We start from the raw sequence: 26,726 nt of genomic DNA, 5'->3' as shown, positions 1-26,726 counted from the left end.
CGTTTATAAGCAATTTGTAGCGGGTTCTCGTTCAAAGAAGCCAACGTAAATGTTCCGGGTAAAAGTGGGAGTTCTACCCTGCAGAACATCTCTGATAGAGCGAGGTTTTCGCGGGTAGTTCTCAATTGGCGCGGTCAGAAAACATTCATTTGAACATGTTTAACTTGGTGTTTGGGGCTAACATTTGAAGAGGACTGAGGTCATTAAGGACCTTGTCTGCTAAGCTTATAGTCGTGTTTTTGGTGGAAAGCGCTCAATTCATTTGTGACTTGGCTAACATTTTCGGCTAGCTAACAACTGGCCTCTGGCTATCATGTTTTCCGAGCTGAGTGCCCCGAGAGACGGCTCCTCTCTCCTGTGCCGCCCGACAGAGGACCAGGACCAGGCCCCAGTCTTCGAGAGGGCTTCCCCGGCCTACAGCCCCCACTCGGAGCGCTTTGGAGTTGGGGCACGGAGCTTCGGTCGTCAGTATGCTCATATTTACGCTGCTCGACTCATGCAGATGAGACCGTTGCTCGCGGAAAAAGCCCAACAAAAGTGGGGTAAGCATTGATTGATTGATTGATTAAAACTTGTATTAGTAGATTGCACGGTACAGTACATATTCTGTACAATTGACCACTAAATGGTCCATCCATCCACAGAGGTGGGTAGAGTAGCCAGACATTGTACTCAAGTAAGAGTACTGTTACTTTAAAGGCCTACTGAAATTAGATTTTCTTATTTAAACGGGGATATTGCCATATTTTTGCTGAAAGGATTTAGTAGAGAACATCGATGATACATTTCGCAACTTTTGGTCGCTAATAAAAAAAGCCTTGCCTGTACTGGAAGTAGCAGACGATGTGCGTGTGATGTCACAGGTTGTAGGGCTCCTCAAATCCTCACATTGTTTACAATAATGGCCACCAGCAGCGAGAGCGATTCGGACCGAGAAAGCGACGATTTCCCCATTAATTTGAGGGAGGATGAAAGATTCGTGGATGAGGAAAGTTAGAGTGAAGCACTAGAAAGAAAAGAAAAGAAAAAAAAAGGGCGACAAGTTAATCATCAGAGTATATACATTGAATTATTTGCAATATTTACAATCTGGGGGGTGGGATGTGGAGGTGGTGGTGGGGGGGGTTGGGTTTGGTTGATATCAGTACTTCAGTCATCAACAATTGTGTCATCAGAGAAATGGACATTGAAATAGTGTAGGTCTGACTTCATAGGATATGTACAGCAAGTAGTGGACATAGTGAGGTCAGAAAGCATAAGAACAAGTATATGCATTTTATTTTTTACATTTGATTATGTACAATCCGGGGAGGTTGGATGTGATTGATACTTTTATTAGTAGATTGCACAGTTCAATACATATTCCGTACAATTGACCACTAAATGGTAACACCCGAATAAGTTTTTCAACTTGTTTAAGTCGGGGTCCATGTAAATCAATTCATGGTACAAATATATACTATCAGCATAATACAGTCCTCACACAGGTTAATCATCATAGTATATACAATGAACTATTTACATTATTTACAATCCGGGGGGTGGGATGAGGAGCTTTGGTTGATATCAGTACTTCAGTCATCAACAATTGCATCAACAGAGAAATGGACATTGAAACAGTGTAGGTCTTACAGTAGGATATGTACAGTCAGCAGAGAACATAGTGATTTCGGATAGCATAAGAGCAAGTAAATACATTAGAAGTACATTTGATTGTTTACATTAGGTTATTTATAATCCGGGGAGATGGGATGTCAATGGAGGAGGATATTAGTAAAGGGTTGAATTTGCCTGGAGGTGTTGTTTTAGAGCGGTTTTGAAGGAATATAGAGATGCACTTACTTTTATACCTGTTGGGAGTGCATTCCACATTGATGTGGCATAGAAAGAGAATGAGTTAAGACCTTTGTTAGATCGGAATCTGGGTTTAACGTGGTTTGTGGATCTCCTCCTGGTGTTCTGGTTATGGCGGTCATTTACGTTAAGGAAGTAGTTTGACATGTACTTCGTTATCAGGGAGGTGTAGCGGATTTTATAGACTAGGCTCAGTGCAAGTTGTTTTACTCTGTCCTCCACCCTGAGCCAGCCCACTTTGGAGAAGTGGGTTGGACTGAAGTGTGATCTGGGGTGGATGTCTAAAAGTAACCGGACTAGCTTATTCTGGGATGTTTGGAGTCTAGATTTGAGGGTTTTGGATGTGCTGGGGTACCAGGAGGTGCAAGCGTAATCGAAAAAGGATTGAATGAGAGTTCCCGCTAGAATCTTCAAGGTGCTTTTGTTGACCAGAGAGGAGATTCTGTAGAGGAATCTTGTTCTTTGGCTGACCTTTTTGATTACCTTGGTTGCCATTTTATCACAGGAAAGATTAGCCTCAAGAATGGAACCTAGGTAGGTGATCTCATCTTTCCTGGTGATAACAATGTCACCCACTTTTACAGGAGGGGGGAGTGTATTAGTCAAGGGTTGAAGATGCCTGGAGGTGTTCTTTTAGTGCGGTTTTGAAGGAGAATAGAGATGCACTTTCTTTTTCACCTCTTAAGCATGCATGTGAACGTGTGCACGTATTTGTGTGTTTACTGTTCAAATACGGTTTGTGTGCAGGATCGAATGTACTCGTCCGTCAACTGTGTGATCTTCAGACTGGAGAACAGTGTTGTATTGTGGGAACGTTATTCAAGCGTATGGACTTACAGCCATCCATCCTTAAGGAGATCAGTGAGGAGGTAAGTGTACTTTACTCTCACTTGCTCCAAACCTCAATGAACTCTAAGTAGGGTTGTCAAGATACCAGAATTTCAGGAAGCCATACCTTTGAATTAACACAAAAACCGGACCCATGTACTTTTAAATTCACTACTTAATATCTTCAAACTGTCAAGTATTTAAAGGGGAATTTTACCTCTCATTCACAATTTCTTATGTAAGACAGGAACATTTATGCATTCTAACCGGGGCAGGTTTTATCTATGGACAATGTGGGCGATCGCTAAAAGGTGTGCGCAACAACAACAACAAAAAAAGAAAATCAAAACAAAACTGATTTGTTATTTAGACCAGTGTTTTTTAACCACTGTGCCGCGGCGCACACTAGCCAAACCTCCCAACTTTCCCTGGAGACTCACAAATTTCAGTACCTCTCCGGAAAATCTCCCGGGGCAACCTTTCTCCCGATTTCCACTCGGACAACAATATTGGGTGCGTGCCTTAAAGGCACTGCCTATAACGTCCTCTACAACTTGTCGTCATGTCCGCTTTTCCTCCATACAAACAGCGTGCCGGCCCAGTCACATAATATATGCGGCTTTTACACACACATAAGTGAATGCAAAGCATAGTTAATCAACTGCCATACAGGTCACACTGAAGGTGGCCGTATAAACAACTTTAACACTGTTACAAATATGTTCCACACCTTGAACCCACACTAATCAAGAATGACAAACACATTTCGGGAGAACATTCGCACCGTAACACAACCCGCGACTCTAGAGCCGCGGGTTGCAGTCCCTGAACTAGGCTGATAAGAAGGCTAAACCATATATCTAAAGACAAGTATTTGTGTTTTTATTTGTTATTAGTATGAACGTTTCAGCTGTTTTTCATTCCGTTTTGCGTTTTTGTTCTATTTGACCTGTTTTTCTGTTCATTTTATTTCTAACATGTGTAACAGGTCAATAAAAAAGGGCCTCTGGGCCACATTTTGAACACCATTAGTTAATATATTTCACCAAGAAGGCAAAGTGTTGCCAAACGACGGAATTGTGTCTTAAAATGTGTTTTCTTCGCATTAATATAAGTGATAACGGTTGGGTAGCAGAGACACTTCACTCTGTAACTTCCCTCTCTCATTTCACTTTTAATCAATACTTTGATAAAGTGGCAACGCGGATATCTTCTGTTGTTTTACCTGGCGAAGCAGGTGTTTATTAGGTGTGTTGTGAAGTGTATGATGCAGTTCCATTATAATTCGTTTATGAACAAGAACGAACTTGAAGCACCAAACAAACATGGAATCACTGGATCTTGATTTTTCTTCAGCGCTGACTCAATGCTCACTTGCTAGAATTGACGCGGCTCGCCAAGGAAAAAGTGTTGCACAGTGTTTGGTGCTGACGATACGGAAAAAACGTAATCAACGTCATTGCCATGTGTGCGTGTTGGTATTGATAATTTTGATAACACTAATTGTAAGGTAAATGTATGTTTTCCTCTATCTTCTCGCCTTCAGCACAACCTGCTGCCCCAGCCTCCCCGAGTTAAATTTATCAGTGACAGCGACGAGCTTATCCTGGAGGACGAGCTTCAGAGAATCAAACTAGAAGGCAAAATTTACATAGATAAGTGTGTGACAGGTGAGAAGATTGTTGGACCTGAAAAAATTAAATGAGTGCGCATAAGTGATTGCTTTTTCAATTAGGTAGCGTCATTGTAATATACGGAGCTGAGAGGAATGATGGCAAGTTCACAGTGGAGGACTTCTGCACAGCTGGTCTCCCAATGCAGACTGCAAGACCCACACTGAGTGCAGATAGGTATACTGATACACACACATACAAAGCAGTCATCCTGCGAACTTTCGATGTAATGTAAGTAACTGCAATACCAATCCTTTTTCTTTACCCCATGCAGATTTGTGCTCTTGGTCTCAGGACTCGGTCTCGGAAGCAGTCATGCTGACAGCATGCTTGGACTACAGCTGCTGGTGGACATGGTCACGGGTCAGCTCGGGGAACAGGGGGAGCAGAGTGGGGCAGCGACAATATCAAGAGTGTTGATGGCGGGAAACCTCCTAAGTGAGAGCACACAAGACAAAGATGCCTCGACCAAGGTGAGTTGTGTCTCTGAGCCTTTCAAGTAGGCTGCAGAGAAACGTCATGTTAGTTGTTAAACAAGGTTAAAAACAAAAGATATTGTTGCACATTAGTTATGACACAACAAAAAAAGCTAAGTTTTACCCGTCCACCGACAAACGCTGAAACCAGAGTTGCAAAAAAAAAAGTTTTTAAAGACAAAACTATACATTTGCAATGTTTACAATGGGCCAAAATAGATAAAAAAGATGTGTTTTAAAAATATCTACATTTTAATGGACATGGTCTTGAAGGAAAGCAAATAAGAAAAAAATTGCCTTTGGTGAATTAGGTAGAGAGGCCCTTAGGAGTTGGAACAGTTTAGAGGTTGAACAACTCTGAATTCAAACAGAAAAAGGAAAGGAGATTCTGGTTGAATACTCAAATCAAATCCAGAACTAGGACCAAAAAAGGTGCAAGGGGGACTACACCAGACAATGCAGCGAGCCACCTCACCGAGAAATCCGACCAGCTCCTTTATTATAGGGGACTTTTGTTCCAGTTTTACATGTCCATGGATTTAATAAATGTAAGTCAACTGTTTCTTATCTCAAATGCACTGTTTTCAAAAGTTACAAGTGATCAACACTTATTTAGTGAAACAAAAATAAATGTAAAACTGCATCAATATATATTGATAAATTAAAGATGCATCAATAATCAATTTTTAATCGAATCGTAGCTCCTGAATCGTAATCGAATCATTAGGTGGCCAAATATTCAAACCTCTAATAAACAAGGTTAGTAGTTGTTATTTTTAGCACTTTGCCTTTCCTTTCTTTTGAATGGACAACATTTTGTCAGTCATTTAAATGTTTGTAACAGCTGAATGAGCAGCATTTACAATATAAATACATATTTATGAATGAATTAGTCATCTTTGTTATTAGTAAGCAGATGCCTAAAAGGACTTAAGCTGCGTTTAGAAGTCGATGGAAAATTAGAGTCATTAAATATGTGTACGCTTTATCTGATTAGTTGACTAATCGTTAAGATAATCACTGACTAATCGACTATCAATATAATTATTAGTTGCAGCCTTAGTTGAAACCTGAAGAGACGCTGAATCAGAATATATGATAATAGTATTACATGTATTTCTTTTAAATGCAATAAACTTAGATTTTTCTATTTACCTTTGTAATTGAATGGTCAATAACTTTTCATTGTCCTCAACAAGTAAACAAAACATGTAAATAAAATAGATTCTGTCTTAACCACTGTTAGCAAAAATTGCACTTAAATAATCACAAAACATTTTGGAGTACGGTTTTTTCCCCAATTGGAAAATTGGGTTGGGTGGTGTGTTTTATTTTCTATTTCTGGTTGTTGTTGTTGCCATGAATTTCCAATCATGTTGCTCAATGTCACACAATGGGACATTTTGGCTTTGCAATCACATTGTCCTTTTAATTTTTGTTACCGCGCAGTGTTTCCCGACTTGCCAGGCTTTTTCTCCGTGCATCTTATGTGTGTAAACTAGCGGACTCGGCTCTGCCCACAAAGACAAACATTGTAGATTACTGACAAGAGGATTCTCTCTGTTCATTTATTTCTGTTAATGAATACACACGCTCAGGTGCTTAGTGCGATGCACGGAGTGAACCCACTTGTATCTTGTTTGAAAGCGAGTGACAAACAAAACAGACATACCTGTAAATGGTAATTTATCAATGATTGTGAAGTTATGGAGTTAATTCTTAATTGTCATACGATTAGTTGTGTGAAGTGTGAAGTGAATTATATTTATATAGCGCTTTTCTCTAGTGACTCAAAGCGCTTTACATAGTGAAACCCAATATCTAAGTTACATTTAAACCAGTGTGGGTGGCACTGGGAGCAGGTGGGTAAAGTGTCTTGCCCAAGGACACAACGGCAGTGACTAGAATGGCGGAAGCGGGAATCGAACCTGCAACCCTCAAGTTGCTGACACGGCCGCTCTACCAACCGAGCTATGCCGATATATTTACCATCGGCCAACGTCTAGTTCAGGGGTAGGGAACCTATGGCTCTAGAGCCAGATGTGGCTCTTTTGATGACTGCATCTGGCTCCCTGATAAATCTGAGCTGACGTTGCTTAACACGATAAGTAATGAATAATTCCACTTGTAATCACAGTGTTAAAAATAATGTTCAAAATATAAAACATTCTCATGCATTTTTAATCCATCCATCCGTTTTCTACCGCACCTGTTCAAGAAGTTGCGTTAATGGTAAGAAGTTATTTATTTATTATTGGTTAGTGTGGGGCTTGCCCTCATGGGGGTTCTTCAGACCCCCAAGCACCGACATGAGAGCCTGTTTCAGGGTTACAATATTGTTTTAGTTTTCAATAAGTCTCTCAGTTGCTTTCCAGCAATAGTATTTCCAGCCCCAACCCAGTTTCTCCTCCTTGCTGCTTGTAACAGAGCGACAGGTGCTTAGATAACAAGGCCCAGGTGGGCCCTCTACGCACCTGTCGCTGCAGGTCCGCAGGCCACACCCCTCCACAGTTAGCTTCAGAATAACAACGTTATTAAAAAAAATAAGAGACCTATTATACTCTAGAAATGTTGGTCTTACTTAAAAATGCACGTGTTTAGTTGTGTTCAGTGTTAAAAAAAGTATTATATGGCTCTTACTGAAATATTTTTTAAAATATTTGGCTTTTTGGCTCTCTCAGCCAAAAAGGTTCCCGACCCCTGGTCTAGTTATTGCAATGATTAATGATGATATGAAAACTCTCCTCGGGTTTGCTGGTAACTAATGCTTACTGTACAAACATAGGAAATACTTTAACTTTCTCTATCAGACTTTGCATTTGGCAGTGATGACAGTGTCAAAAACTGTAAATCATTTAAAATTAATGCTATTTTGCATTTAACTTCCTGTTTTGTGTGTGTGTTAAGGCCAAATACCTGACCAAGAAGACTCAAGCTGGCAGTGTAGAGGCCATTCGCTTGTTGGATGAGCTATTGCTACAGCTTGTGGTGAGCCTTCCTACCTCCTCTCGCCACCCTTTTAGTTACAGCTTGTTGTTGTGCAATTTCATCCAGAATTGTCACTCCTGTCCCTCTAGGCATCAGTCCCAGTGGATGTAATGCCCGGCCAGTACGACCCCACCAACTACACGCTGCCTCAACAGCCTTTGCACCGCTGCATGTTCCCTCTGTCTTCAGTCTACCCAACTCTAAAGTTGTCCTCCAACCCGTACCAGGCCACTGTGGATGGAGTGAGGTGAGGAAAAAATACAAGCATTGGTCAGACATTTGCTTCAAAGCTTTGCGTTTACTTCCATTCAGATTTCTTGGAACCTCCGGTCAGAATGTCAGCAACATTATGCAGTACAGCAGCATGAACAGTCACCTGGAGATTCTAGAGGAAACACTACGATTGCGCCACCTCGCTCCAACAGCACCAGATACCCTCGGTAATTAATGCACTCTGCTGTAAAACAACCTAGATCAGTAACCATTACGTCGATCGCAAGCTACCGGTCGATCGCGGAGGGTGTGTCAGTTGATCGCCAGCCCGGCATTAAAAATAGTCCTAAAAATTAGCCATCTTCAATGTGACGTCACTTGATTGACATTCGCAGCACCCCGATCTTGATGATACTGGGTGCTGCGGGCTCAGTATTAAAAAAAAACACGACTAACAGGAAGGTGAGAAACACTTTGTATTTCAACGTGCCGTCAGAAGCCTAAAGACCGACCACACAGTTCCTGTCTTCAAAAGTGCTTCTCCATACTGCCTGCGCTAACAAAATAAGAGTCTCAAAAAGCTAGCGCACACAAGCTAGCAAGCTACGGAGTTTGCCGTCCATATATTTCTTTTTGTCAATGAAAGTCTTCAGAATCAGGGAATACACCAACTTATATTTTTGTCTTCATGAAACAAAATAATCTATATGTTAATGGTTATGATTTGAGTTTAATTCGAACATGCTTAGAATTACAACATGATACATGTGTTAACATGCTTGTATTTTTATCAAACACCTTTTAAACATATTAACAAAAACACCTGTTTAATAAATAAATAAATATAAATTATATATATATATATATATATATATATATATATATATATATATATATATATATATATATAATATACATAAATATATTATTTATATATAATTTTTTATGTGTGTGTGTGTGTGTGTATGTATATATATATATATATATCCATATGAAGATGAGGTAGATCACCTCGATTTGGTCGTTTGAAAAGTAGTTTGCCTGCTGAAAAAGTGTGGGCCCCCCTGATCTAGATCAGCGGTCCCCAAAATTTCTCTGGGTTGGTGTGCACTGGGAGAGTTTATAGTAATCTAATGCAATTGTCTTTTACCTTTTGTACAGTACATCCGAAAAGGATTCACAGCGGTTCACTTTTTCCTAATTTTGTTTTGTTAGAATGGAATCAATAATTTTTTTCTCCTCAATATTCTACAGATGATCCCCCATAATGAAAATGTAAAACAGTTTTTATTTGAGCAAATGTATTACAAATAAAAAAAAATACATGTGTACAACTATTCACAGCTTTTCCCCAATACTTTGTTGATGAATCGTTGGCAGCAATTTCAGCGTTGATTTTTATCTAGATTGTCTCTGTACTTTGCTGCATTCATTTTTCCCTCTATCCTGACTGGTCTCCCAGTTCTTTCCACTGAAAAATATCCCCACGGCATGATTCCGCCTCCAGCATGCTTCACTTTAGAGAAGGTATTGGCCTTCCCAACATGATGGCTGGCATTCACGCCATGGAGTTTAATCTGTATCTCATCAGACCACAGAATTTTGTTTCTCATGGTCTGAGAGTCTTTCATGTGCATTTTGGCAAACTTTATTATTTTATGTGAAGAAGGGTTCCGTCTGGCCACTACATTATACAGGCCTGATTGGTGGTTTGCTGCAGAAATGGTTGTTCTTCTGAAAGTTTCTCCTCACTCCATAGAGGAATGTTGTAGCTCTGACAGAGTGACCATCAGGTTCTTGGTCACCTCTCTGACTAGACTAACATGAATGCAGCAATGTACAGAGACATCTTAATGAAAAAACTGATAGAGTTTGAGAGATGCTGCAAAGAGGATTGGGCAAAAAGGAATAGGCAAAACTGCTCAATGATAGGTGTGCCAAGCTTGTGGCATCGTATTCAAAAAGACTTGAGGCTGAAATTGCTGCCAAAGATTCATCAACAACATATTGAGCAAAGACTATGAATACTTAGTATACTTTGTGGGTTTTTTTTATTTTTAATACATTTGCTAAAATAAAATAAAAAATACATTGTCATCATGGGGTACTGTGTGTAGAATTTTGAGGACAAAAATTAATTTATTCCATTTCGCATAACTAAATGTGGAAAAAGTAAAGGGCTGCGAATACTTCCTGGATGCACTGTATAAAACAGAGAAAAGCACCACATCAAATTTAAACCACAAAATGAAAACTGACGGGAATGGAAACAATTGCTTCGACCCAATTATTGAAAGTTCTGGGTAGTTTTTTTTCCTCATTTTAATCCAAAAAGACAGAACAACAAATTTCTCTGCACACAGAACAAACGGGCGTCAATGACGACATGCATTTATTTAGTGAGTTGTTTGATTTTTATATAATGCAATCAATTCATGTCATGGTTAGGTTTCTCCTCAGAAAATATTTTTGTTTGATTAAGGTTTCACTACATTCCAAAAATTAAGACTGGCATTCGATAATGATTGTTAGTTGGCGATCCAATTCAGAATACATTTTCGATTCAAACCGATATAAACTGATCCTGGCAAAATATTTGGCCTAAAAATGATGATAAAACATTTTCATAACAGGTTGCAAAAGCTCCTACTGGAAATGGCCTAAAAATCAATCTTTTTCAAAATTTGATTTTTTTTTACATAAGAGATTATTGAAAACTAGCTAGTCGACTCCAGATTACTTTTATGGTTCAGTATAACATGTTGTAGATCTCATATAAAAATAGCTCACATTCACTTTGGAACACTTTTCATGTCAGTACAAGTGTTGAATTAGGAAAATAGTTTGTCAGATGTCATTTTTGAATGAAACAGAGTTTTGTATAAAATCTAATACAGGCACCCAAACAGAAGCATGTTTAATTTGAATTAGTTGGAAATCTCAGATGAGGAAAGAGTTACTAAATGGAATGAACTATGGGATTTAAAGTGTACGACTATATTTTACATTTTTAATATGTTAATTAGTTTTATTTGTTGCAGATGTCAAAATCTTCCTAATGTATATTTTTTCTATATTTTTAGATGTCACTATTAAGCAAGGAAAAATCAACACTTTTTTTAGAAGCTTTTTTGTCATTGGCCCACGCCCAAAGGGTTTGGTGTGGTTCATTTGCATTAAAAAAAAACAAAAACAACAACTTTCATTTTACCAGAGTAGTCCCATTGAGATTAAGAATTTCTTGCAGGGGAGTCCTTCCACACACATACACCAGTGTGGATGGCACTGGGAGCAAGTTGGGTATCTTTCCCAGTGACTAAAATGTCAGAAGCTGGATTTGTACCAGGGATCTTCAACTTTCTGGTTGACATTTTGATATTTTTTTTAATTTTAAATAACTTGCTAAAAACAGATATTATACATGTTTAAATACAACACTTTGTGCTGTAGGTTACTTAGTATATTAATACATTATTAAAAAGTTCAGCTTTTCCCCATTAAATCCAGATTTTTTTCTGTTTTTTAATTTTTTATTTTTACTGTTATTTTGGATGGATGTTATTTGAAAATAAACAACTTGAATAGACAGCAAATTTTGGTAGACACTATTTGCACAAAATATCTGATCGGTATCGCCAATACCAACCTAAATTTTTACTTGGTAATAGATCAGAAACAAAATCAGTGGTATCGCACGAAACTACTTTCAACTTCTTCCAATAGTGAAACGAACTGTTGGTGGTTTAATCCTTTTGCCATTATTTTGTCCACCATGTGAATGACAAGATTGATCTGTCAATTGCCAGCTTACAATGCAATTGCTTGGTAGCAAGCGATGACGCATAGGCGGTGTGACGTACATTTCAATTGACAAAATATTAAAATATGTTTTGTTTTTATATTACAAGATCACCAAACTCTCCAAAATGACAACTGCTACATTTAAATATACTAACTAACTAAATAAAGTAAATTACAATTAAATGGACTTTATTTATTGACAGTTTGTTTCAAAGCAAATAGGGAGCCAGGACGAAAAGCCACCGATTGCCAAGCTCTGATTTAGATGATCGCTTACTTTTTTTGCAAATATATTTTACTGGATTTTACAGTTAAAATCACATTTGACAGTCATACTTTGCTCACACAAACCCTTCATTCAGGCACACGTCCACTCATACACACTCACATGCACACTTGAGGAGAGAGTGCACTTGAACTTTAATAACTCAAGGTTTACAGTATCGACATTATTAGAAAAAATACCCAGATATTGTATATATAACCATCCATCCCGCTCTGGCCAGATGATCGCTTTCTAATCATATATACCTCATGTGTATTTGCTGTCAGGTTGTTACCCATTTTACATGAAAGATCCGTTCATCTTGGAAGAGTGTCCTCATGTTTACTTCAGCGGGAACGCCCCTGCCTTCGAGTCAAAGCTTCTTTCAGGTGTGTGTTTGTGGACAACTTCATTTGCCTGTGTGTAATTTATTTGTACAACATGCACAGTATATTGATCGTTCAACTTCAGCATGAAGTATACAACGTGATTAGCCTTTTCAATGCAAGTTCAGTGTATAAAACACGCTTCATCCTCTGGCGTTACCAGGTCCTGATGGCCAGGAAGTCCTCTTGGTCACCGTCCCAAAGTTCAGCAGCACCCAAACAGCATGCCTTGTCAACTTACGCACTCTTGAATGTGAGCCAGTCAGCTTCTCCGCTTTTTCTGCTGGTGACGATGACGAGAGCGAGATGAACATCAGCCACTGAGGGTCCGTAATAACGTTTAACATAATGCCCACACATGTACAGTATTATGAAAGGATTTCTTGGTAACATACAATCTTTCAAGGTTATTAAAATTGACCTTTATTTGAAACTTAATTTCTCACACATGTATGAAGAAACACTGTCAGACTTCATTTCATATAAAGTATATTTTTCATGGGTGAAAACGGAGTAAAGAGTTACATGTGGTGTAAAAACAAATTGTTTTTTTATTGTGCATCTACAACAAAATTCATGTATAAAAAGCTTTAATATTGTGTCAAAGATCCAGCATGAACAATCCAACTGATAAAGATGGTTAATGTCAGTGAAGGATCATATTTTCAAGTGTAACAGTATATAATTAACAAGGTTAAAGTAAGTTACAGACATGACCCAACTTTGTTTTACAATAGACACAAAAGCCAAATTCCTACCAAGCAGTACAGTTTGTCACTTTGGTATTGTACAGTCTTTTTTCTTTTTTCCATTTTCTAAGGTTTAATACCAACTGTTACCATAGTGTGGAATGGTGGGTCGTAGGTTGAACATAGAGTTGGAAATATTTTCATCATACTTTGGTATAAGACTTTTACCAGCTGTTCTCTTTTATGGCGCCGGACCGAGTCATGTACATACTCTGTTTCATTAATAAGTCGCACTGTTGTTTTAGCTGATAGTCCTCATCATCCTGCCTGCAAACCCCATGGTAAGAGTAAACAGAACAGATCAGGGCTTTCTATTCCAAACTGTGCTGCTTGGTTGAGCTCGCTTTCTGGATTGTTGTAGCTCAGAATATGACGATGACGAGTGCAGTGAGTGCTTTAATAGTCATCAATCTTGTACTCATAGTTGTAATCCAGAGTGGAGTCTGTGAAGCCTTCAGGTACTGATGATTGTCCCTCCTCTAATAGCCACGAGTCATACCAGGGTGTGGTTATCTCTGGCGTTGTGGGAATTGTAGTGGTTGTTGGTGGTAAGGTGGTGGTCGTTGTTGTTGTTGTTGATTTTAACTTCAGTAACCTCTGCTGCCGCAGACGGCGAATACGAGCAATTTTGAGTCTCCTTTGCTGTTCTTTGCTCTTTTGTGAATCTGGTGAGTTCCCATTGTTGCCATTAATCACGCGTCCATTGCCATTGACAACTATGGGGGGTGGGACTCTAGTGTTGCCATGGCTGACCAGGCGAATTGGTTTGTTGCCATGGAGCGCCAAAATCTGTGGGCCAATGTAAAAAAGAAAACACCTTCATCTGAGGCCAAAGTATACTCTGGTATTGTCTGGTATTGTATGAAGTCATCATGGCCTCACCTGTTTAATGCGGTCCCAGTTGGATTTCGCCAAGTTGAAGCTGCAGGTGGTTGCTCCCGCCTGGTAACCCACTACGCACAGTTTGGTCAGTGAAGAGAAGCCATCAGCTTTTGCCGTCACACGGTACTCTCCAGGGTTTAGTAGCCTCCAGTAGTCACCAGTTGGTGCTGCAGAGCAAAACAGGGTTTGAGTTAAGTGTGTGGTTTGCAAAATTTGGTTGTCGTGTCATATTTTGTGCATTTGATCTGACCCGTAGTGACGTCATGGTTTATCCCTTCTACAGACACAGTAGCGTTTGCAATAGGATTGCCCTGCTGATCCTTTACTATGCCTCGAATGCCACGATGAACCTAAGCGCAACACCAAGTAAAATAGAGTTAACAGGTAAATTATAAACACCAGGACCTACTTACTATGGCCGGGCACTCTACAATAACAACGTTTTTAATTTGAGGATTCCACATGAGAAAAGTATCTTCAGTAGATTGTGTGTGAGGTTCTGACCTGCTCCATGAAGATAAGCATGGCCTCCCTGTTCTTTTCCCACTCGCGCTGAAGCTCCGTCTCATGAGGAAATTTATCACAGCCCAGGAAAATGGACAGCTCCAAGCAGTTGGTGTGCAAGTAGCTAAAGTCATTCATGCCTGTGGAGATAAATATGTTTACTTTGGACGTATCACAGACGGGTCAACAGCCACTGAAGAAATTAATCTCTTCTCACTTCCTGTGACTGGCTTCCATTTAGCCCGGTTGACGATGCCATGTGCTCCTGACGTGATGTCCCCATGGCAGGACCCGTGGTAGTTGTGTGTCATGGTCAGATGTGTGGAGGCGTAGGACACGGCTAACCATCTAAAGAGGGATTCATCTGGGATCTCTCGCAAATCATCTTCAGGCTCAGCATAACGGTAGCCTCCACTTCGCTCTCTGTCATCCTCTTCTTCCTCCCTGTGACCATAACCCTGGTTGTAGCTGGGATCATAGCCATGGTCATATCCTTGGTTGTGGTCATAGCCATGTCCATGGTCGTAACCTTGACCGTGATCATAGCCCTGGTTGTGGTCATAGCCTTGGTTGTGATCATAGCCCTGACCTTGGTCATAGCCCTGGCCCTGGTCGTAGCCCTGGCTGTAGCCGTGACCCCCCCACTCCTCACGCTCTGGATAACCTCGGTCTTGATCCGGCTCCTCGTGGTATCCGTGTCCCCACTCTGTCACATCAAAGCCCTCCTCTTCATACCTGTATTAAATACATGAAATAAGGACTAATAAAGAACACAGAAGTTGAATGAGCACTATGTGTGAGGTCATACTGTCTCTTCTTGCGGCTGTGCGGCTTGTCTTCAGCAGGCTTGTTGAGACGTAAACTGTCATAGGGATACGCCACAAATGACTCGCCGCCCTGGAAGTTTGCACCCATCACAAACGGGTGGCTTTCCATCCAAGAAATAATGGCCCTGGTCTCTACAGCAATCTAATATCAAACAGAAGAACCAGAACCCACAAAAGTGATGTACAAGTCTATAGAAATACACTTTTTCCATGTAGAAGAAAATCATCTTACCGAGCTGTTGGACATTATGTTGTCAGGTATGGCAATGTGGTGGTTGGGGGCTAGTTTGGGCACCATGCCTCTATCTTCTGTATCCCACAGTATGCTGTTAAGATCAGGAAAGTTTTGGAAAATGTCAAATCCCTCGTTGGTGAAGTGGCCGGTGGCCCATCCACTTAGTTCTGAGCCCTGCAAGGAGGAGAAATAGGTGGACCACATGCAGCAAAATTACGAACAATACACATTTCCACATACTTTTCAGATGCAATTTTCCAACTTACTGCTTCAAATGCTTCTTCGTGTCCATCAGGGTTGAGCGAAGGCACCAAGTGGATGCGTATCCCATCCACCAGCCGCTGAGCTCGAGGGTTTCGGTCTCTGTATTCCTTGCACAAGTACTGCATAAGAAGCAGTATCATTTCCCGGCCCACTGCCTCGTTACCATGAAGACCTGCTGTAAAGCGGAACTCTGGCTCACCTGCAGAGGATGCCAAACAAGATGGCATAGTGTTCCATCAATGATGAACCAATGACTCAATCTGGTGTTTATTGGTAGCAATAGGAAACAAAGGGGGGCCTTGATACAACCTGATGAATCTATTCCTTGTCATCTACAGGAAATCTAGATTTTAACTTCGATAACGATATTGTCATACATCACATATTCTCACCTATTTCGTGCTCTGTGGGATTGCCAGAGATTACGATGGCCATGATGTCTAGTCCTTTGGAGCTGCGGCCCAGGCTGTAGACGCTGGTGATATTGGGACACTCTTCGTGCACTGACTTTATTAGCTGAACAACAGAGAATGTTTCAACCTTGTATTCTGTTCCTTTTGAACGTACATCAAATTCAATTTTTCTGTGAGTTGTCATATGAAAGGCGAGATACAACCTCTAATGCTCGACAATTGTGAATGTGAGCTTTGAATGAAACTGATCCCATAAGCGTTGCAGTAAAGTATGCTATGTAAAACAATTGCTCATTTTGAAGCTTAGATCAGTTTGACTCTGTTTCTGTGAAAAATGAAGGTCCAGCACAGCCCTCATTGCTTGATTGTGGAAGGTAACATTGCCCTCTAGTGGTTTGACAAATGAATGAGCTGCAAGGTTTTCTCCCGAATGTACATACAGCACAGTGCCGTAGAGGGGAACTGCACTTTTGGAATTTTGCCTATCGTTCACAATTTCTATGAGAGACAACAACACACATGTTTTTTATTTTTGTATTTTAATTGGTAATAATCGACTCGTAGGTGGTTACCATTGCAGCTAATGGCAGCAATCCAATCTGCCTCGAAATCACCTTAAAAATGCATCGGAAAACCGCCAACCATACTTGATTAATGTCCAGTAACCTGTATAATTATCAAGCTATAACGACATTGTTATTGTAAGCACATACACTGAAGAACTGTTTTTCTAGCTTAGTAACACATCGCCTTATGACGGCATGCTACATCATTAGCCGTAAAATAGCTTTTGCCTCAGCAGCTTAATCACTTGAGTTTGTCATGCACAACACAATGTGATTGGACACCAATCTGTACAGACTGAAAAAACATGAACAATCAAATTACGGTATCTAAAGTATTAGCTCACATTTCATGTTTTGTTTGTACACAGCTAGCGCGACTGTGGATGTAGTTCTAATAACAAGTATGATGTGCTGCATGTATCACGATCAATATTATAGTGACTTACTCGACAGACAGTTTTCATTTTTTTCCCTGTTTATTTTTGGTTTCACTCAATATCTGTCGGCATAGCTTAGTTCCAAGCTCCACATTTACACGGTCAAGTCACACCGTTCCTGACTTTCTCGGCTTCCGTCTGCTCCAACGTTTCACCCTCTTTGTATATTCAGCTTCAAAAAGATAAGGTTATACATCTTAATTTGTCCAAAATTAGCCATCTATTACCAAGTCTGCCATGATTAGAACACACACACGCGTTTGTTTCCGGAAGTCGTAAGTGTGTTGCCATGGGCAGTGAAATAAATAAGCCTAAGAAAGATGTCCCATTAATGCTTAAAATGACCAAAATATGGTAAATATTGTACATATTAAATATTGGTATGAACGTGTCTGTTACTACATTATACGTATACTTGCAGGGTGTATATGAAACCTTGATGGAAGGTTCTGAAGTTGTTTTTTAAAGGGCTTTGAAGGCCACAGCGGTGACTCCCGTTATCCGCATTTTGCAAGACGTACAGTGGGGCAAAAAAGTATTTAGTCAGCCACAGATTGTGCAAGTTCTCCCACTTAAAATGAGGACAGAGGTCTGTAATTTTCATCATAGGTACACTTCAACTGTGAGAGAAAAAATCTGGAAAAAAAAATCCAGGAATTCACATTGTAGGAATTTTAAAGAATTTATTTGTAATTTATGGTGAAAAATAAGTATTTGGTCAACCATTCAAAGCTCTCACTGATGGAAGGAGGTTTTGGCTCAAAATCTCACGATACATGGCCCCATTCATTCTTTCCTTAACACGGATCAATCGTCCTGTCCCCTTAGCAGAAAAACAGCCCCAAAGCATGACGTTTCCACCCCCATGCTGCACAGTAGGTTTGGTGTTCTTGGGATGCAACTCAGTATTCTTCTTCCTCCAAACACGACGAGTTGAGTTTATATAAAAATTGATACATGGATGATACAGCAGAGAATTGGGAGAATGTCATGTGGTCAGATGAAACCAAAATATAACTTTTTGGTATAAACTCAACTCGTCATGTTTGGAGGAAGAAGAATACTGAGTTGCATCCCAAGACCACCATACCTACTGTGAAGCATGGGGGTGGAAACATCATGCTTTGGGGCTGTTTTTCTGCTAAGGGGACAGGACGATTGATCCGTGTTAAGGAAAGAATGAATGGGGCCATGTATCGTGAGATTTTGAGCCAACACCTCCTTCCATCAGTGAGAGCTTTGAATGGTTGACCAAATACTTATTTTCCACCATAATTTACAAATAAATTCTTTAAAATTCCTGCACTGTGAATTCCTGGATTCTTTTTTTTTTCACATTCTGCCTCTCACAGTTGAAGTGTACCTATGATGAAAATTACAGACCTCTGTCATCATTTTAAGTGGGAGAACTTGCACAATCGGTGGCTGACTAAATACTTTTTTGACCCACTGTATATTCTTATCTCTCACAATGATTGTGAATGATAGGCAACATTTTCCAAAAATGGGCAGTTCCCCTTTAAAGCTGACATTCCCTTAATTTGTCTTCTTTGGGAGTCATTCAAAAATATACTCACTGCCACCATTTCTGAGTAGCTGTGGTGCTTAAACTTCAGGTAATCCACTGGAGTGACTTCATTTTGCCTGTACTGGACAACATCTGGATCTGTGTGTGACACAGAGAGTGTTATATATGTGTTGTATATCCTTGTTTATGCTTTCCTAGTGTGATGCTCACCAGGCAAAGGGCAGCCTAGAACCTCCAGTCTCATACACAGAGTGCCATTCCAGCTTTGAGGAATGATTCTGATGTAACGGGCCACTACTGGCTCTGCGAGCTGGTTCATTACTGGAGTGTCCTTATCACTGTTTCCAAAGAACAGCTGGGGAAAAAATGAAGAGAAAGGAAATGTATAATGTTGAAGTGGTCAGGATAGTTCCCTCTTTTATAGGCGAGCTCACCCAGTCGGCGTATCCATCATGGATAGTGGTCCACTCCCTGCTATCATTGCTGAAAGCCAGGAAGTATGACGTCATGAAGTCACTCCTGCAATGACACAAGGAAAGTCGTTAAATTGAGACACAGCAGGAGATAAAGTCTTCTTTTGTGTTCTTTGTGTCTTACTCGTTTAGAGAGTCCCGACCCTGAGTTATGACTGCAGTGAACTCGGTTTCTCTGCGAGTGTCGATCTCAAACCAGTGATTTTTGTCGTCTGTGTTGGCACACCATGCTCCACCTTGAGCTTTATCTTCATCATCAGAACCCTAGAGGCCAAAAAGGATATGGAAACAGTCTTCATCATTGGTTCGTGCAGGGGGGTGTACAATACCCCAAACCAGTGAAATTTGCACGTTGTGTAAATCGTAAATATGAATGAATGAATGAAATAAGTTTATTTCGGTCATATAATCAATCAAATCAAATCAATCAACCATTGTGTGTGATCAGTTTTACAGTACATGTTATACAATAATGCACATTTACACATGAAAGAAAAGAAAAAGAATGACCAAAAAATGAATAGGCTGAAGCCAAAGCTTATATTTGCCTATCTTATACCTTCACAGAAAATTAGATTGCCTGGAACATCAACATAAAAAAATAAATAAATCAAAAATCAATGGGATGAAAGTAATTGTGACTATATTTTATAATTTTCAATTATTTCACCTTTCAATGTTTTCTTAAACCTTACCAAAGAAGTGCATGTCTTCAGCTCATCACTGAGCTTGTTCCACCATTTAACTCCTAAAACTGTAATACATTTGTATTTTATATTTGTTCTCGCTTTACCCATTTCAAATATCAATATCCCCCGTAAATTATAGTTTTCTCCTCTTAAATGAAATAGCCTGAGAATACAAGCTGGAAGGCTGTTGTTCTTTACTCGAAACATAATTTCCATTGTTTTTAAAAACACAATGTCGGAAAATTTTAACACATTTGAACTCATAAATAAGGGATTGGTATGTTCATAGTAGCAGGCTTTGTGTATTATTCTAATGACCCTTTTTTGAAGTTTTATGATTGGGTCTATGTTTGTTTTATAAACATTTCCCCAAATTTCAACACAATACGTTAAATATGGAAAAATAAAAGAATAATACAACATATGCAGGCATGTCTTATTCAGCATGTGTCTTACTTTATAAAGAATAGCAATAGATTTGGATATTTTTCCTTTTATATATTCATTTTGCGGTTTCCAACACAGTTTATGATCAATTATTATTCCCAAGAATTTAGTTTCATATACTCTATCAATTTCCACATGATTTAACTTTAATTTTGCTTCACAATTTGTCCTTGCACCACTAAACACCATAAATTTAGTTTTCTTATCATTTAATGATAACTTATTAATATCAAACCATTTTTTTAGTTGAACTCAACCTCCATTATCCTCAACACTTCCTTCAAGTCTTCTCCTGAACAATATACATTTGTATCATCTGCAAACATAATAAATTTCAATTTATTAGATACTGAACAAATATCATTTAGGTAGAGTATAAATAACTTAGGTCCCAATACCGAGCCTTGTGGAACACCACAAGTTACTCTTCTTGGCTGTGATTTAATCTTATTAATTTCCACATTTTGTTATCTGTTACTTAAATAACTACTTAAACAATGTTGCGAAACACCTCTTATGCCATATTTTTCCAATTTCTGCAGAAGTAAGGAATGATCGATTGTGTCAAAAGCTTTACATAAGTCAATAAATACTCCAACGGTGTGTTGCTTTTTTTCTATTGCTGTAGCTATGTTTTCTACAAAGTCAATCACCGCTAGAGATGTAGATCGATTACTCCTGAACCCATACTGATGGTCATTCAATAGCTCATGTTTGTCAATAAACTTATCAAGTCTATTTACAAATAATTTCTCAAGAATTTTTGCAAATTGAGGTAGTAAGGACACAGGTCTGTAATTTGAGACCATATGTTTATCACCATTTTTATAAATTGGAATAACTTTTGCGATTTTCATTTTGTCAGGAAAAATTCCAGTTGATAAAGATTTATTGCATATATAAGTAAATGGCTTCAGGACACAATCCATCACTTCCTTAACAAGTGACATATCCACGTTGTTACCATCCACATATTTTTTATTTTTAATAAATAAAAACAGAATACAATGATTTGCAATATTCGGAACAAAGAGGAAAAGAGCCATTTGGATTTTTATAGGCGCAAAGTACAAAAGCCAGCATCTGTGATGGTATGGGGGTGTATTAGTGGCCAAAGCATGGGTGACTTGCACATCTGCGAATGCACCATTAATGCTGAAAGATACATACAGGTTTAGGAGCAACATATGTTGCCATCCAAGCAACGTTATCATGGACGCCCCTGCTTATTTCAGCAAGACAATGCCAAGACATGTGTTACAACAGCGTGGCTTCTGGCCTGCCTGTAGTGAAAATGTGTGTCACAATATGAAGCCTAAAATACCACAACAGAGACCCCAGACTGTTGAGCAACTTAAGCTGTACATCAAGTTGGAATGGGAAAGAATTCCACCTGAAAATCTTCAAAAATTGGTCTCCTCAGTTCCGAAACATTTACTGAGTGTTGTTAAAAGGAAAGGCCATGTAACACACTGGTAAAAATACCCCTGTTCCAACTTGTTAGCAATGTGTTGCTGCCATTAAATTCTAAGTTAATGATTATTTGCAAAAAAACAAGCATTAAGTATTTTGTCTTTACAGTCTATTCAGTTGAATGTTAGTTCTAAAGGATTTGCAAATCATTGTATTCTGTTTTTCATTTAAGAATTACACAACGTGTCAACTTCACTGGTTTTGGGTTTTGTAATATTTGTACAGTGGAACCTCAATTTCCAAAGCCCTCATTGTACAAACTTTTCCATATACAAAGCACAGGCCAAATAAAACATATTTGGTATGCAAACATTTCATCCACTCTTTGTGTGCCAAGCAGCACACACAGTACATTGAGGGCGGGCTGATCGATCACCGGTGCTCATTCAATCAGCAGAGCGGTGTTATTGTTACTTACTCTGCTACTTTGTGTGCTTTTAAAATGTTTTAGCCCTTTTACAGAGTTCAAAAAAGCAATGGACAAGCTATGTGTGGTTTGAAACATTCAGGAAAGTATCCTCAACGTTGTTGACACAGCCCCCCCCTACCAACAAGGTAGCGACTTGGCTGTTAAAGTTTAGGAATTTTGTGATTTCCAACTGTCAGTTCACCACAGGGCTTGTGACAATTTGTGTACGTGTTGGCAGGGCCGCTGCATATGAGGACAAGTTGTTTTGACTTCATCATTAAATTGAAGGTTTATCTTTCACCCCCTCGTTATTTTAGTTTGATATACAGTACTGTATAGCGCTTCATATTGTGTTCAAAATGTGCAAACCTTTACTAAAATATTTGGTCGAGGCTGCAACCCATTATTCATGTTTACATTGTTTTTTTTTGTGAGAAATTTGCTTTAATATACAAACTTTCCTGATAACAATTGTTGCTCAAGAACCAATTAAGTTTGTAAATTTAGGTTCTGTACTGATATTGCAAACATGATAACGCAGAAGATGCATTCTATTTGCTTGCAGCATTCATCAGGAAATCAATTAAACCGCTAAAACAGAATTAGCAGTCTAATCTTATTAAAAAAAAAATTCAAACTGTTTTATTCCGTAGTTTACATGACAAACTCTGCCTTTATAATAATAGTGTTATGATCCGCTGCCCGGATCATATTATGTTTAGGTTTTTGAGTCTTTTTGTATTATGTTCTGTTAGTGTTTGACTTCTTTAGTTCCTGGTTGTACTTCCTTGTTTATTTTGTCACCGTAGTTACGCATTAGTTTCACCTGCCACTTGTTTTAGACGCACACCTGTTTTCTGATTGCTGTCTTTATTTAAGCCTGCCTTTTCTTTTCATTCAGCCTGGCTTCGTAGTTTGTGTTCGCACAACAATGACGACTTTGGTTTCCAGTTCTGCTTATGTTAGCTTCAATGCTAAGCCCCTTTGTTCTTCTAGCTCCCATGCTAGCTCTTTGTTTTTCTTTGTTAGGGTCAGATTTAATTTTAAATAAATCATCGGTTCTTACCTTCACACTGTGTTTAAAGCCCGACTCCATCCTTGAGAGAACGACTCCGCATCACCATGCGACCCAAACGTTACAAATAGTTTCCGGTAATAAATGACAGATTTAGCAACTGAAATAGTTATTTTTGCCATTTGTTTTCCAATATTTTGCTCAAGTATAATAGTATGCAGTAGTTACTGTAGCCACAAACCACAAATAATACATTTCTCAAAATTATTATTACTATTTTCTTTTTCAAAGTGACTCTTGTGTTAGAGCATAGATGATTAAGAGTTTTGGTGTACCTAATGGTATGGTAATGCTAGTGTTTTACTTTATACTTCATGTCAAAGGTAGAAGTTAATTTGCATAAGTGTAACAACAACATAATGACTGGCATGCAAGCTATCCCCAAGTTGGTCTGGTGCAAAATGTCCACTTATGTAGTCTGCTTTTAATTCTTCTGCAGCATGTCTCTAGATGTGTTGGTGGTTAGAGTTGGTTTACAGACATTTCCAGTGTGCAAGTGACACCTGTGATAGTGTGCACATCCTGATTGATGTGTACCTGCATGTTGAGGCGTGCCTTCTGAGGGGAAAAGTCATATTGAGACACAGAGGAAGCGGTAAGCTGATCTGGTTCGATCCTGTGGGACTCCATGCCCAGGGGAGGACATTCTGAGACACACAGCACAGGAAATAAATGTCGTATGAGGAAAAAGCAAAGCATCGGATATGTTTTCCAGATTGTGGACAGCATTTGACTTACTCTTTGGCTCTTTATAGACACGTGGTCTGTTCTTGGCACGCTCTTCGGCCTCCTTCAGTCTCTGCGCTCTCTCTGGCAGAGGTCAGAAAAACAGTCTTTACGCAAAATAAATTCCACACCATTGGCCCCTGAACCTCCCCCAACTTGTGCAACCCACATCCCATCAGGGGAAATCATCATCACTGTTGCAAGTTCTCATCCCAAAAATCCTTATGAAGAGTACTTGAAAAACATTAGGAATATTTTCAATACACTTCCACTTCAAGTGTTCATGGACTTTTTTTAATAACAGGATTTTCCACTGGAATGTTCTGTTTTCTGTCGCCCTTAAGGCACAATAGTTACTGTCCTGGACAATAACAATTATATTATTTAACAATAACATTTGTGTTTTTATACAATTATTTGCTACCCTTTATCCTACTTTTGTCACGGGTGAACTGGAGACAAGCAATTTGTGCACAATTGTTATAATATTCTGTCATGGTCAAAAGTTTACATACACTTGCGAAGGACATAATTTCATGGTTGTCTTGAGTTTCCAATAATTTCTACAAGTCTTATTTTTTTGTGGTAGAGTGATCAAGCACATTTTTGTTAGTCACAAAAAAATTCATGAAGTTTGGTTATTTTATGAATTTATTATGGGTCTACTCAAAATGTGACCAAATCTGCTATGTCAAATGTATACATACAGCAATGTTAATATTTGGTTACATGTCCCTTGGCAAGTTAAAGTTAAAGTACCAATGGTTGTCACACCCCCTGGGAGGTTAGGGGAGCAGTAGGCAGCAGCGGTGCCACGCCCGGGAATAATTTTTGGTGATTTTACCCCCAATTACAACCCTTAATGCTGAGTGCCAAGCAGGGACTTACTAAAACGCAGAAACGAGTTTTTTTTTTTTAACAGCTTCATTTTAAGGCACTGACCACACAGCGTGTCCGAATTGGAGCACCTATTCCCGGCGGGAGCGCACGCCGAGGAGTCCCTGGATCCCGGAGGGATTTTTACCACAAAAACTCACTTTTCAACCAAAAAAAAGCATCTTAGTGGAAAGAAAGAGATGAATTGGCCAACCAACCGATCTCAGGGCGGACACTCTAACCACTAGGCCACTGAGTAGATTCCACTGCAATAAGGTGCTTTTGGTAGCCATCCACAAGCTTCTGGTGGAATTTTTGACCACTTCACTTGAAAAAATTGGTACAGTTCAGCTAAATTTGTTGTTTTTTTGACATGGACTTGTTTCTTCAGCATTGTCCACATGACAATGACTTTGGGAAGGCCATTTTTAAACCTTAATTCTAGCCTGATTTAGCCATTCCTTTACCACTTTTGATGTGTGTTTGGGGTCATTGTCCAGTTGGAACACCCAACTGAGCCCAAGACCCAACCTCCGGGCTGATGATTTTAGGTTGTCCTGAAGAATTTGGAGGTAATCCTCCTTTTTCATTGTCACATTTACTCTCCGTAAAGCACCAGTTCCATTGGCGGCAAATGTACGAATTTTGAGTATGTAGGTATGTACTGTATTTGTGTATGTATGTGGGAACGTAGGTACCTTTTTTATGTGAATATATGTGTATTTGTATATACAATATATTTGACTCTCAGGGTGTGGGGGAGCGGGCTTCACGGTGGAAGAGGGGTTAGTGCATCTGCCTCACAATACGAAGGTCCTGCAGTCCTGGGTTCAATCCCAGGCTTGGGATCTTTCTGTGTGGAGTTTGCATGTTTTCCCCGTGAATGCGTGGGTTCTCTCCGGGTACTCCGGCTTCCTCCCACTTCCAAAGACATGCACCTGGGGATAGGTTGATTGGCAACACTAAATTGGTCCTAGTGTGTGAATGTGAGTGTGAATGTTGTCTGTCTATCTGTGTTGGCCCTGCGATGAGGTGGCGACTTGTCCAGGGTGTACCCCGCCTTCCGCCCGATTGTAGCTGAGATAGGCGCCAGCGCCCCCCGTGACCCCAAAAGGGAATAAGTGGTAGAAAATGGATGGATGGGATGTGTGTGGGAGCCAGACTACGGCCCCAGCCACCCAGAGAGCCCAACCCACAAACAGCAGATGTGGCGCCCAGGGAACCATGGACCACCGGCCCCACGCAGCCAGGGCGACCAGGAACCCCAGAGCCAGGCCCACCGTGCCGCCCGTAAGAGTCAGCAGCAGGCCGCAGACAGACGCGCCCGGCAGAGGACAACGCACGAGAGAAGCAGGGGACAGCCAGACCTTAAGCCAGCGAGAGACCACACCCCACACGGGCAGAAAGTTGGGCCCGGACGAGAAGACCGACCACCGGAGAGTACAGCGCGGCCCGCCCCAGGCTACCCCACCCAAGTCGGCCGCAGCAGGACCGGCCGGCACGGGGCCACGGGAACCACCCACCCCACCCGCAGGGACCCCCACGATGGAGATGGAACAACCAGCAACTGCCCTGTCAAGTAAGAAATTTAGTTTATTTACCATAATGGAGTGAATATTCACTGCACTTACTCAGTGGCCTAGTGGTTAGAGTGTCCGCCCTGAGATCG

General features: G+C 39.9%; 2 protein-coding genes across 2 annotated transcripts in view; one reads left to right on the top strand and one right to left on the bottom strand.

The window, feature by feature from the left end:
• The first annotated feature begins 25 nt into the window (after positions 1–25).
• On the top strand, positions 26–13,605 carry pold2 (polymerase (DNA directed), delta 2, regulatory subunit). Its single transcript, XM_061906808.1, has 10 exons — positions 26–542; positions 2,602–2,723; positions 4,229–4,352; positions 4,418–4,532; positions 4,630–4,828; positions 7,739–7,819; positions 7,909–8,066; positions 8,132–8,259; positions 12,386–12,487; positions 12,648–13,605. The coding sequence occupies exons 1-10, from the start codon at positions 314–316 to the stop codon at positions 12,806–12,808; spliced, it is 1,419 nt and encodes a 472-aa protein (XP_061762792.1). The 5' UTR covers positions 26–313; the 3' UTR covers positions 12,809–13,605.
• aebp1b (AE binding protein 1b) overlaps positions 12,884–26,726 on the bottom strand; it is a 26,308-nt gene continuing 12,465 nt past the window's right edge. The window contains exons 8-22 of the mRNA XM_061906807.1: positions 24,194–24,265; positions 23,993–24,102; positions 19,487–19,626; positions 19,324–19,408; positions 19,100–19,244; positions 18,939–19,027; positions 16,338–16,461; positions 15,948–16,144; positions 15,679–15,855; positions 15,428–15,588; positions 14,837–15,354; positions 14,620–14,759; positions 14,366–14,465; positions 14,116–14,282; positions 12,884–14,022 (exon numbers count right to left, since the gene is read on the bottom strand). Coding sequence (XP_061762791.1) covers positions 13,630–14,022; positions 14,116–14,282; positions 14,366–14,465; positions 14,620–14,759; positions 14,837–15,354; positions 15,428–15,588; positions 15,679–15,855; positions 15,948–16,144; positions 16,338–16,461; positions 18,939–19,027; positions 19,100–19,244; positions 19,324–19,408; positions 19,487–19,626; positions 23,993–24,102; positions 24,194–24,265 — 2,618 coding nt within the window. The 3' untranslated portion in view covers positions 12,884–13,629. The remainder of the gene's footprint in view (positions 14,023–14,115; positions 14,283–14,365; positions 14,466–14,619; positions 14,760–14,836; positions 15,355–15,427; positions 15,589–15,678; positions 15,856–15,947; positions 16,145–16,337; positions 16,462–18,938; positions 19,028–19,099; positions 19,245–19,323; positions 19,409–19,486; positions 19,627–23,992; positions 24,103–24,193; positions 24,266–26,726) is intronic.

This window comes from Nerophis ophidion, linkage group LG07, assembly GCF_033978795.1.
Source record: "Nerophis ophidion isolate RoL-2023_Sa linkage group LG07, RoL_Noph_v1.0, whole genome shotgun sequence".
In the NCBI taxonomy this organism is placed as follows: Eukaryota; Metazoa; Chordata; class Actinopteri; order Syngnathiformes; family Syngnathidae; genus Nerophis; species Nerophis ophidion.
The sequence above is the reverse complement of the archived record's forward strand: the minus strand, read 5'-3'. Positions and strand labels throughout refer to the sequence as shown.

Bases quoted from the DNA above. Each gene is read 5' to 3' on its own strand.
- pold2 (XM_061906808.1), top strand. From the start codon at position 314: ATGTTTTCCGAGCTGAGTGCCCCGAGAGACGGCTCCTCTCTCCTGTGC. The intron at 543-2,601 runs GTAAGCATTGAT...GTTTGTGTGCAG, and splicing joins AAAAGCCCAACAAAAGTGGG to GATCGAATGTACTCGTCCGT. The intron at 2,724-4,228 runs GTAAGTGTACTT...TCTCGCCTTCAG, and splicing joins TTAAGGAGATCAGTGAGGAG to CACAACCTGCTGCCCCAGCC.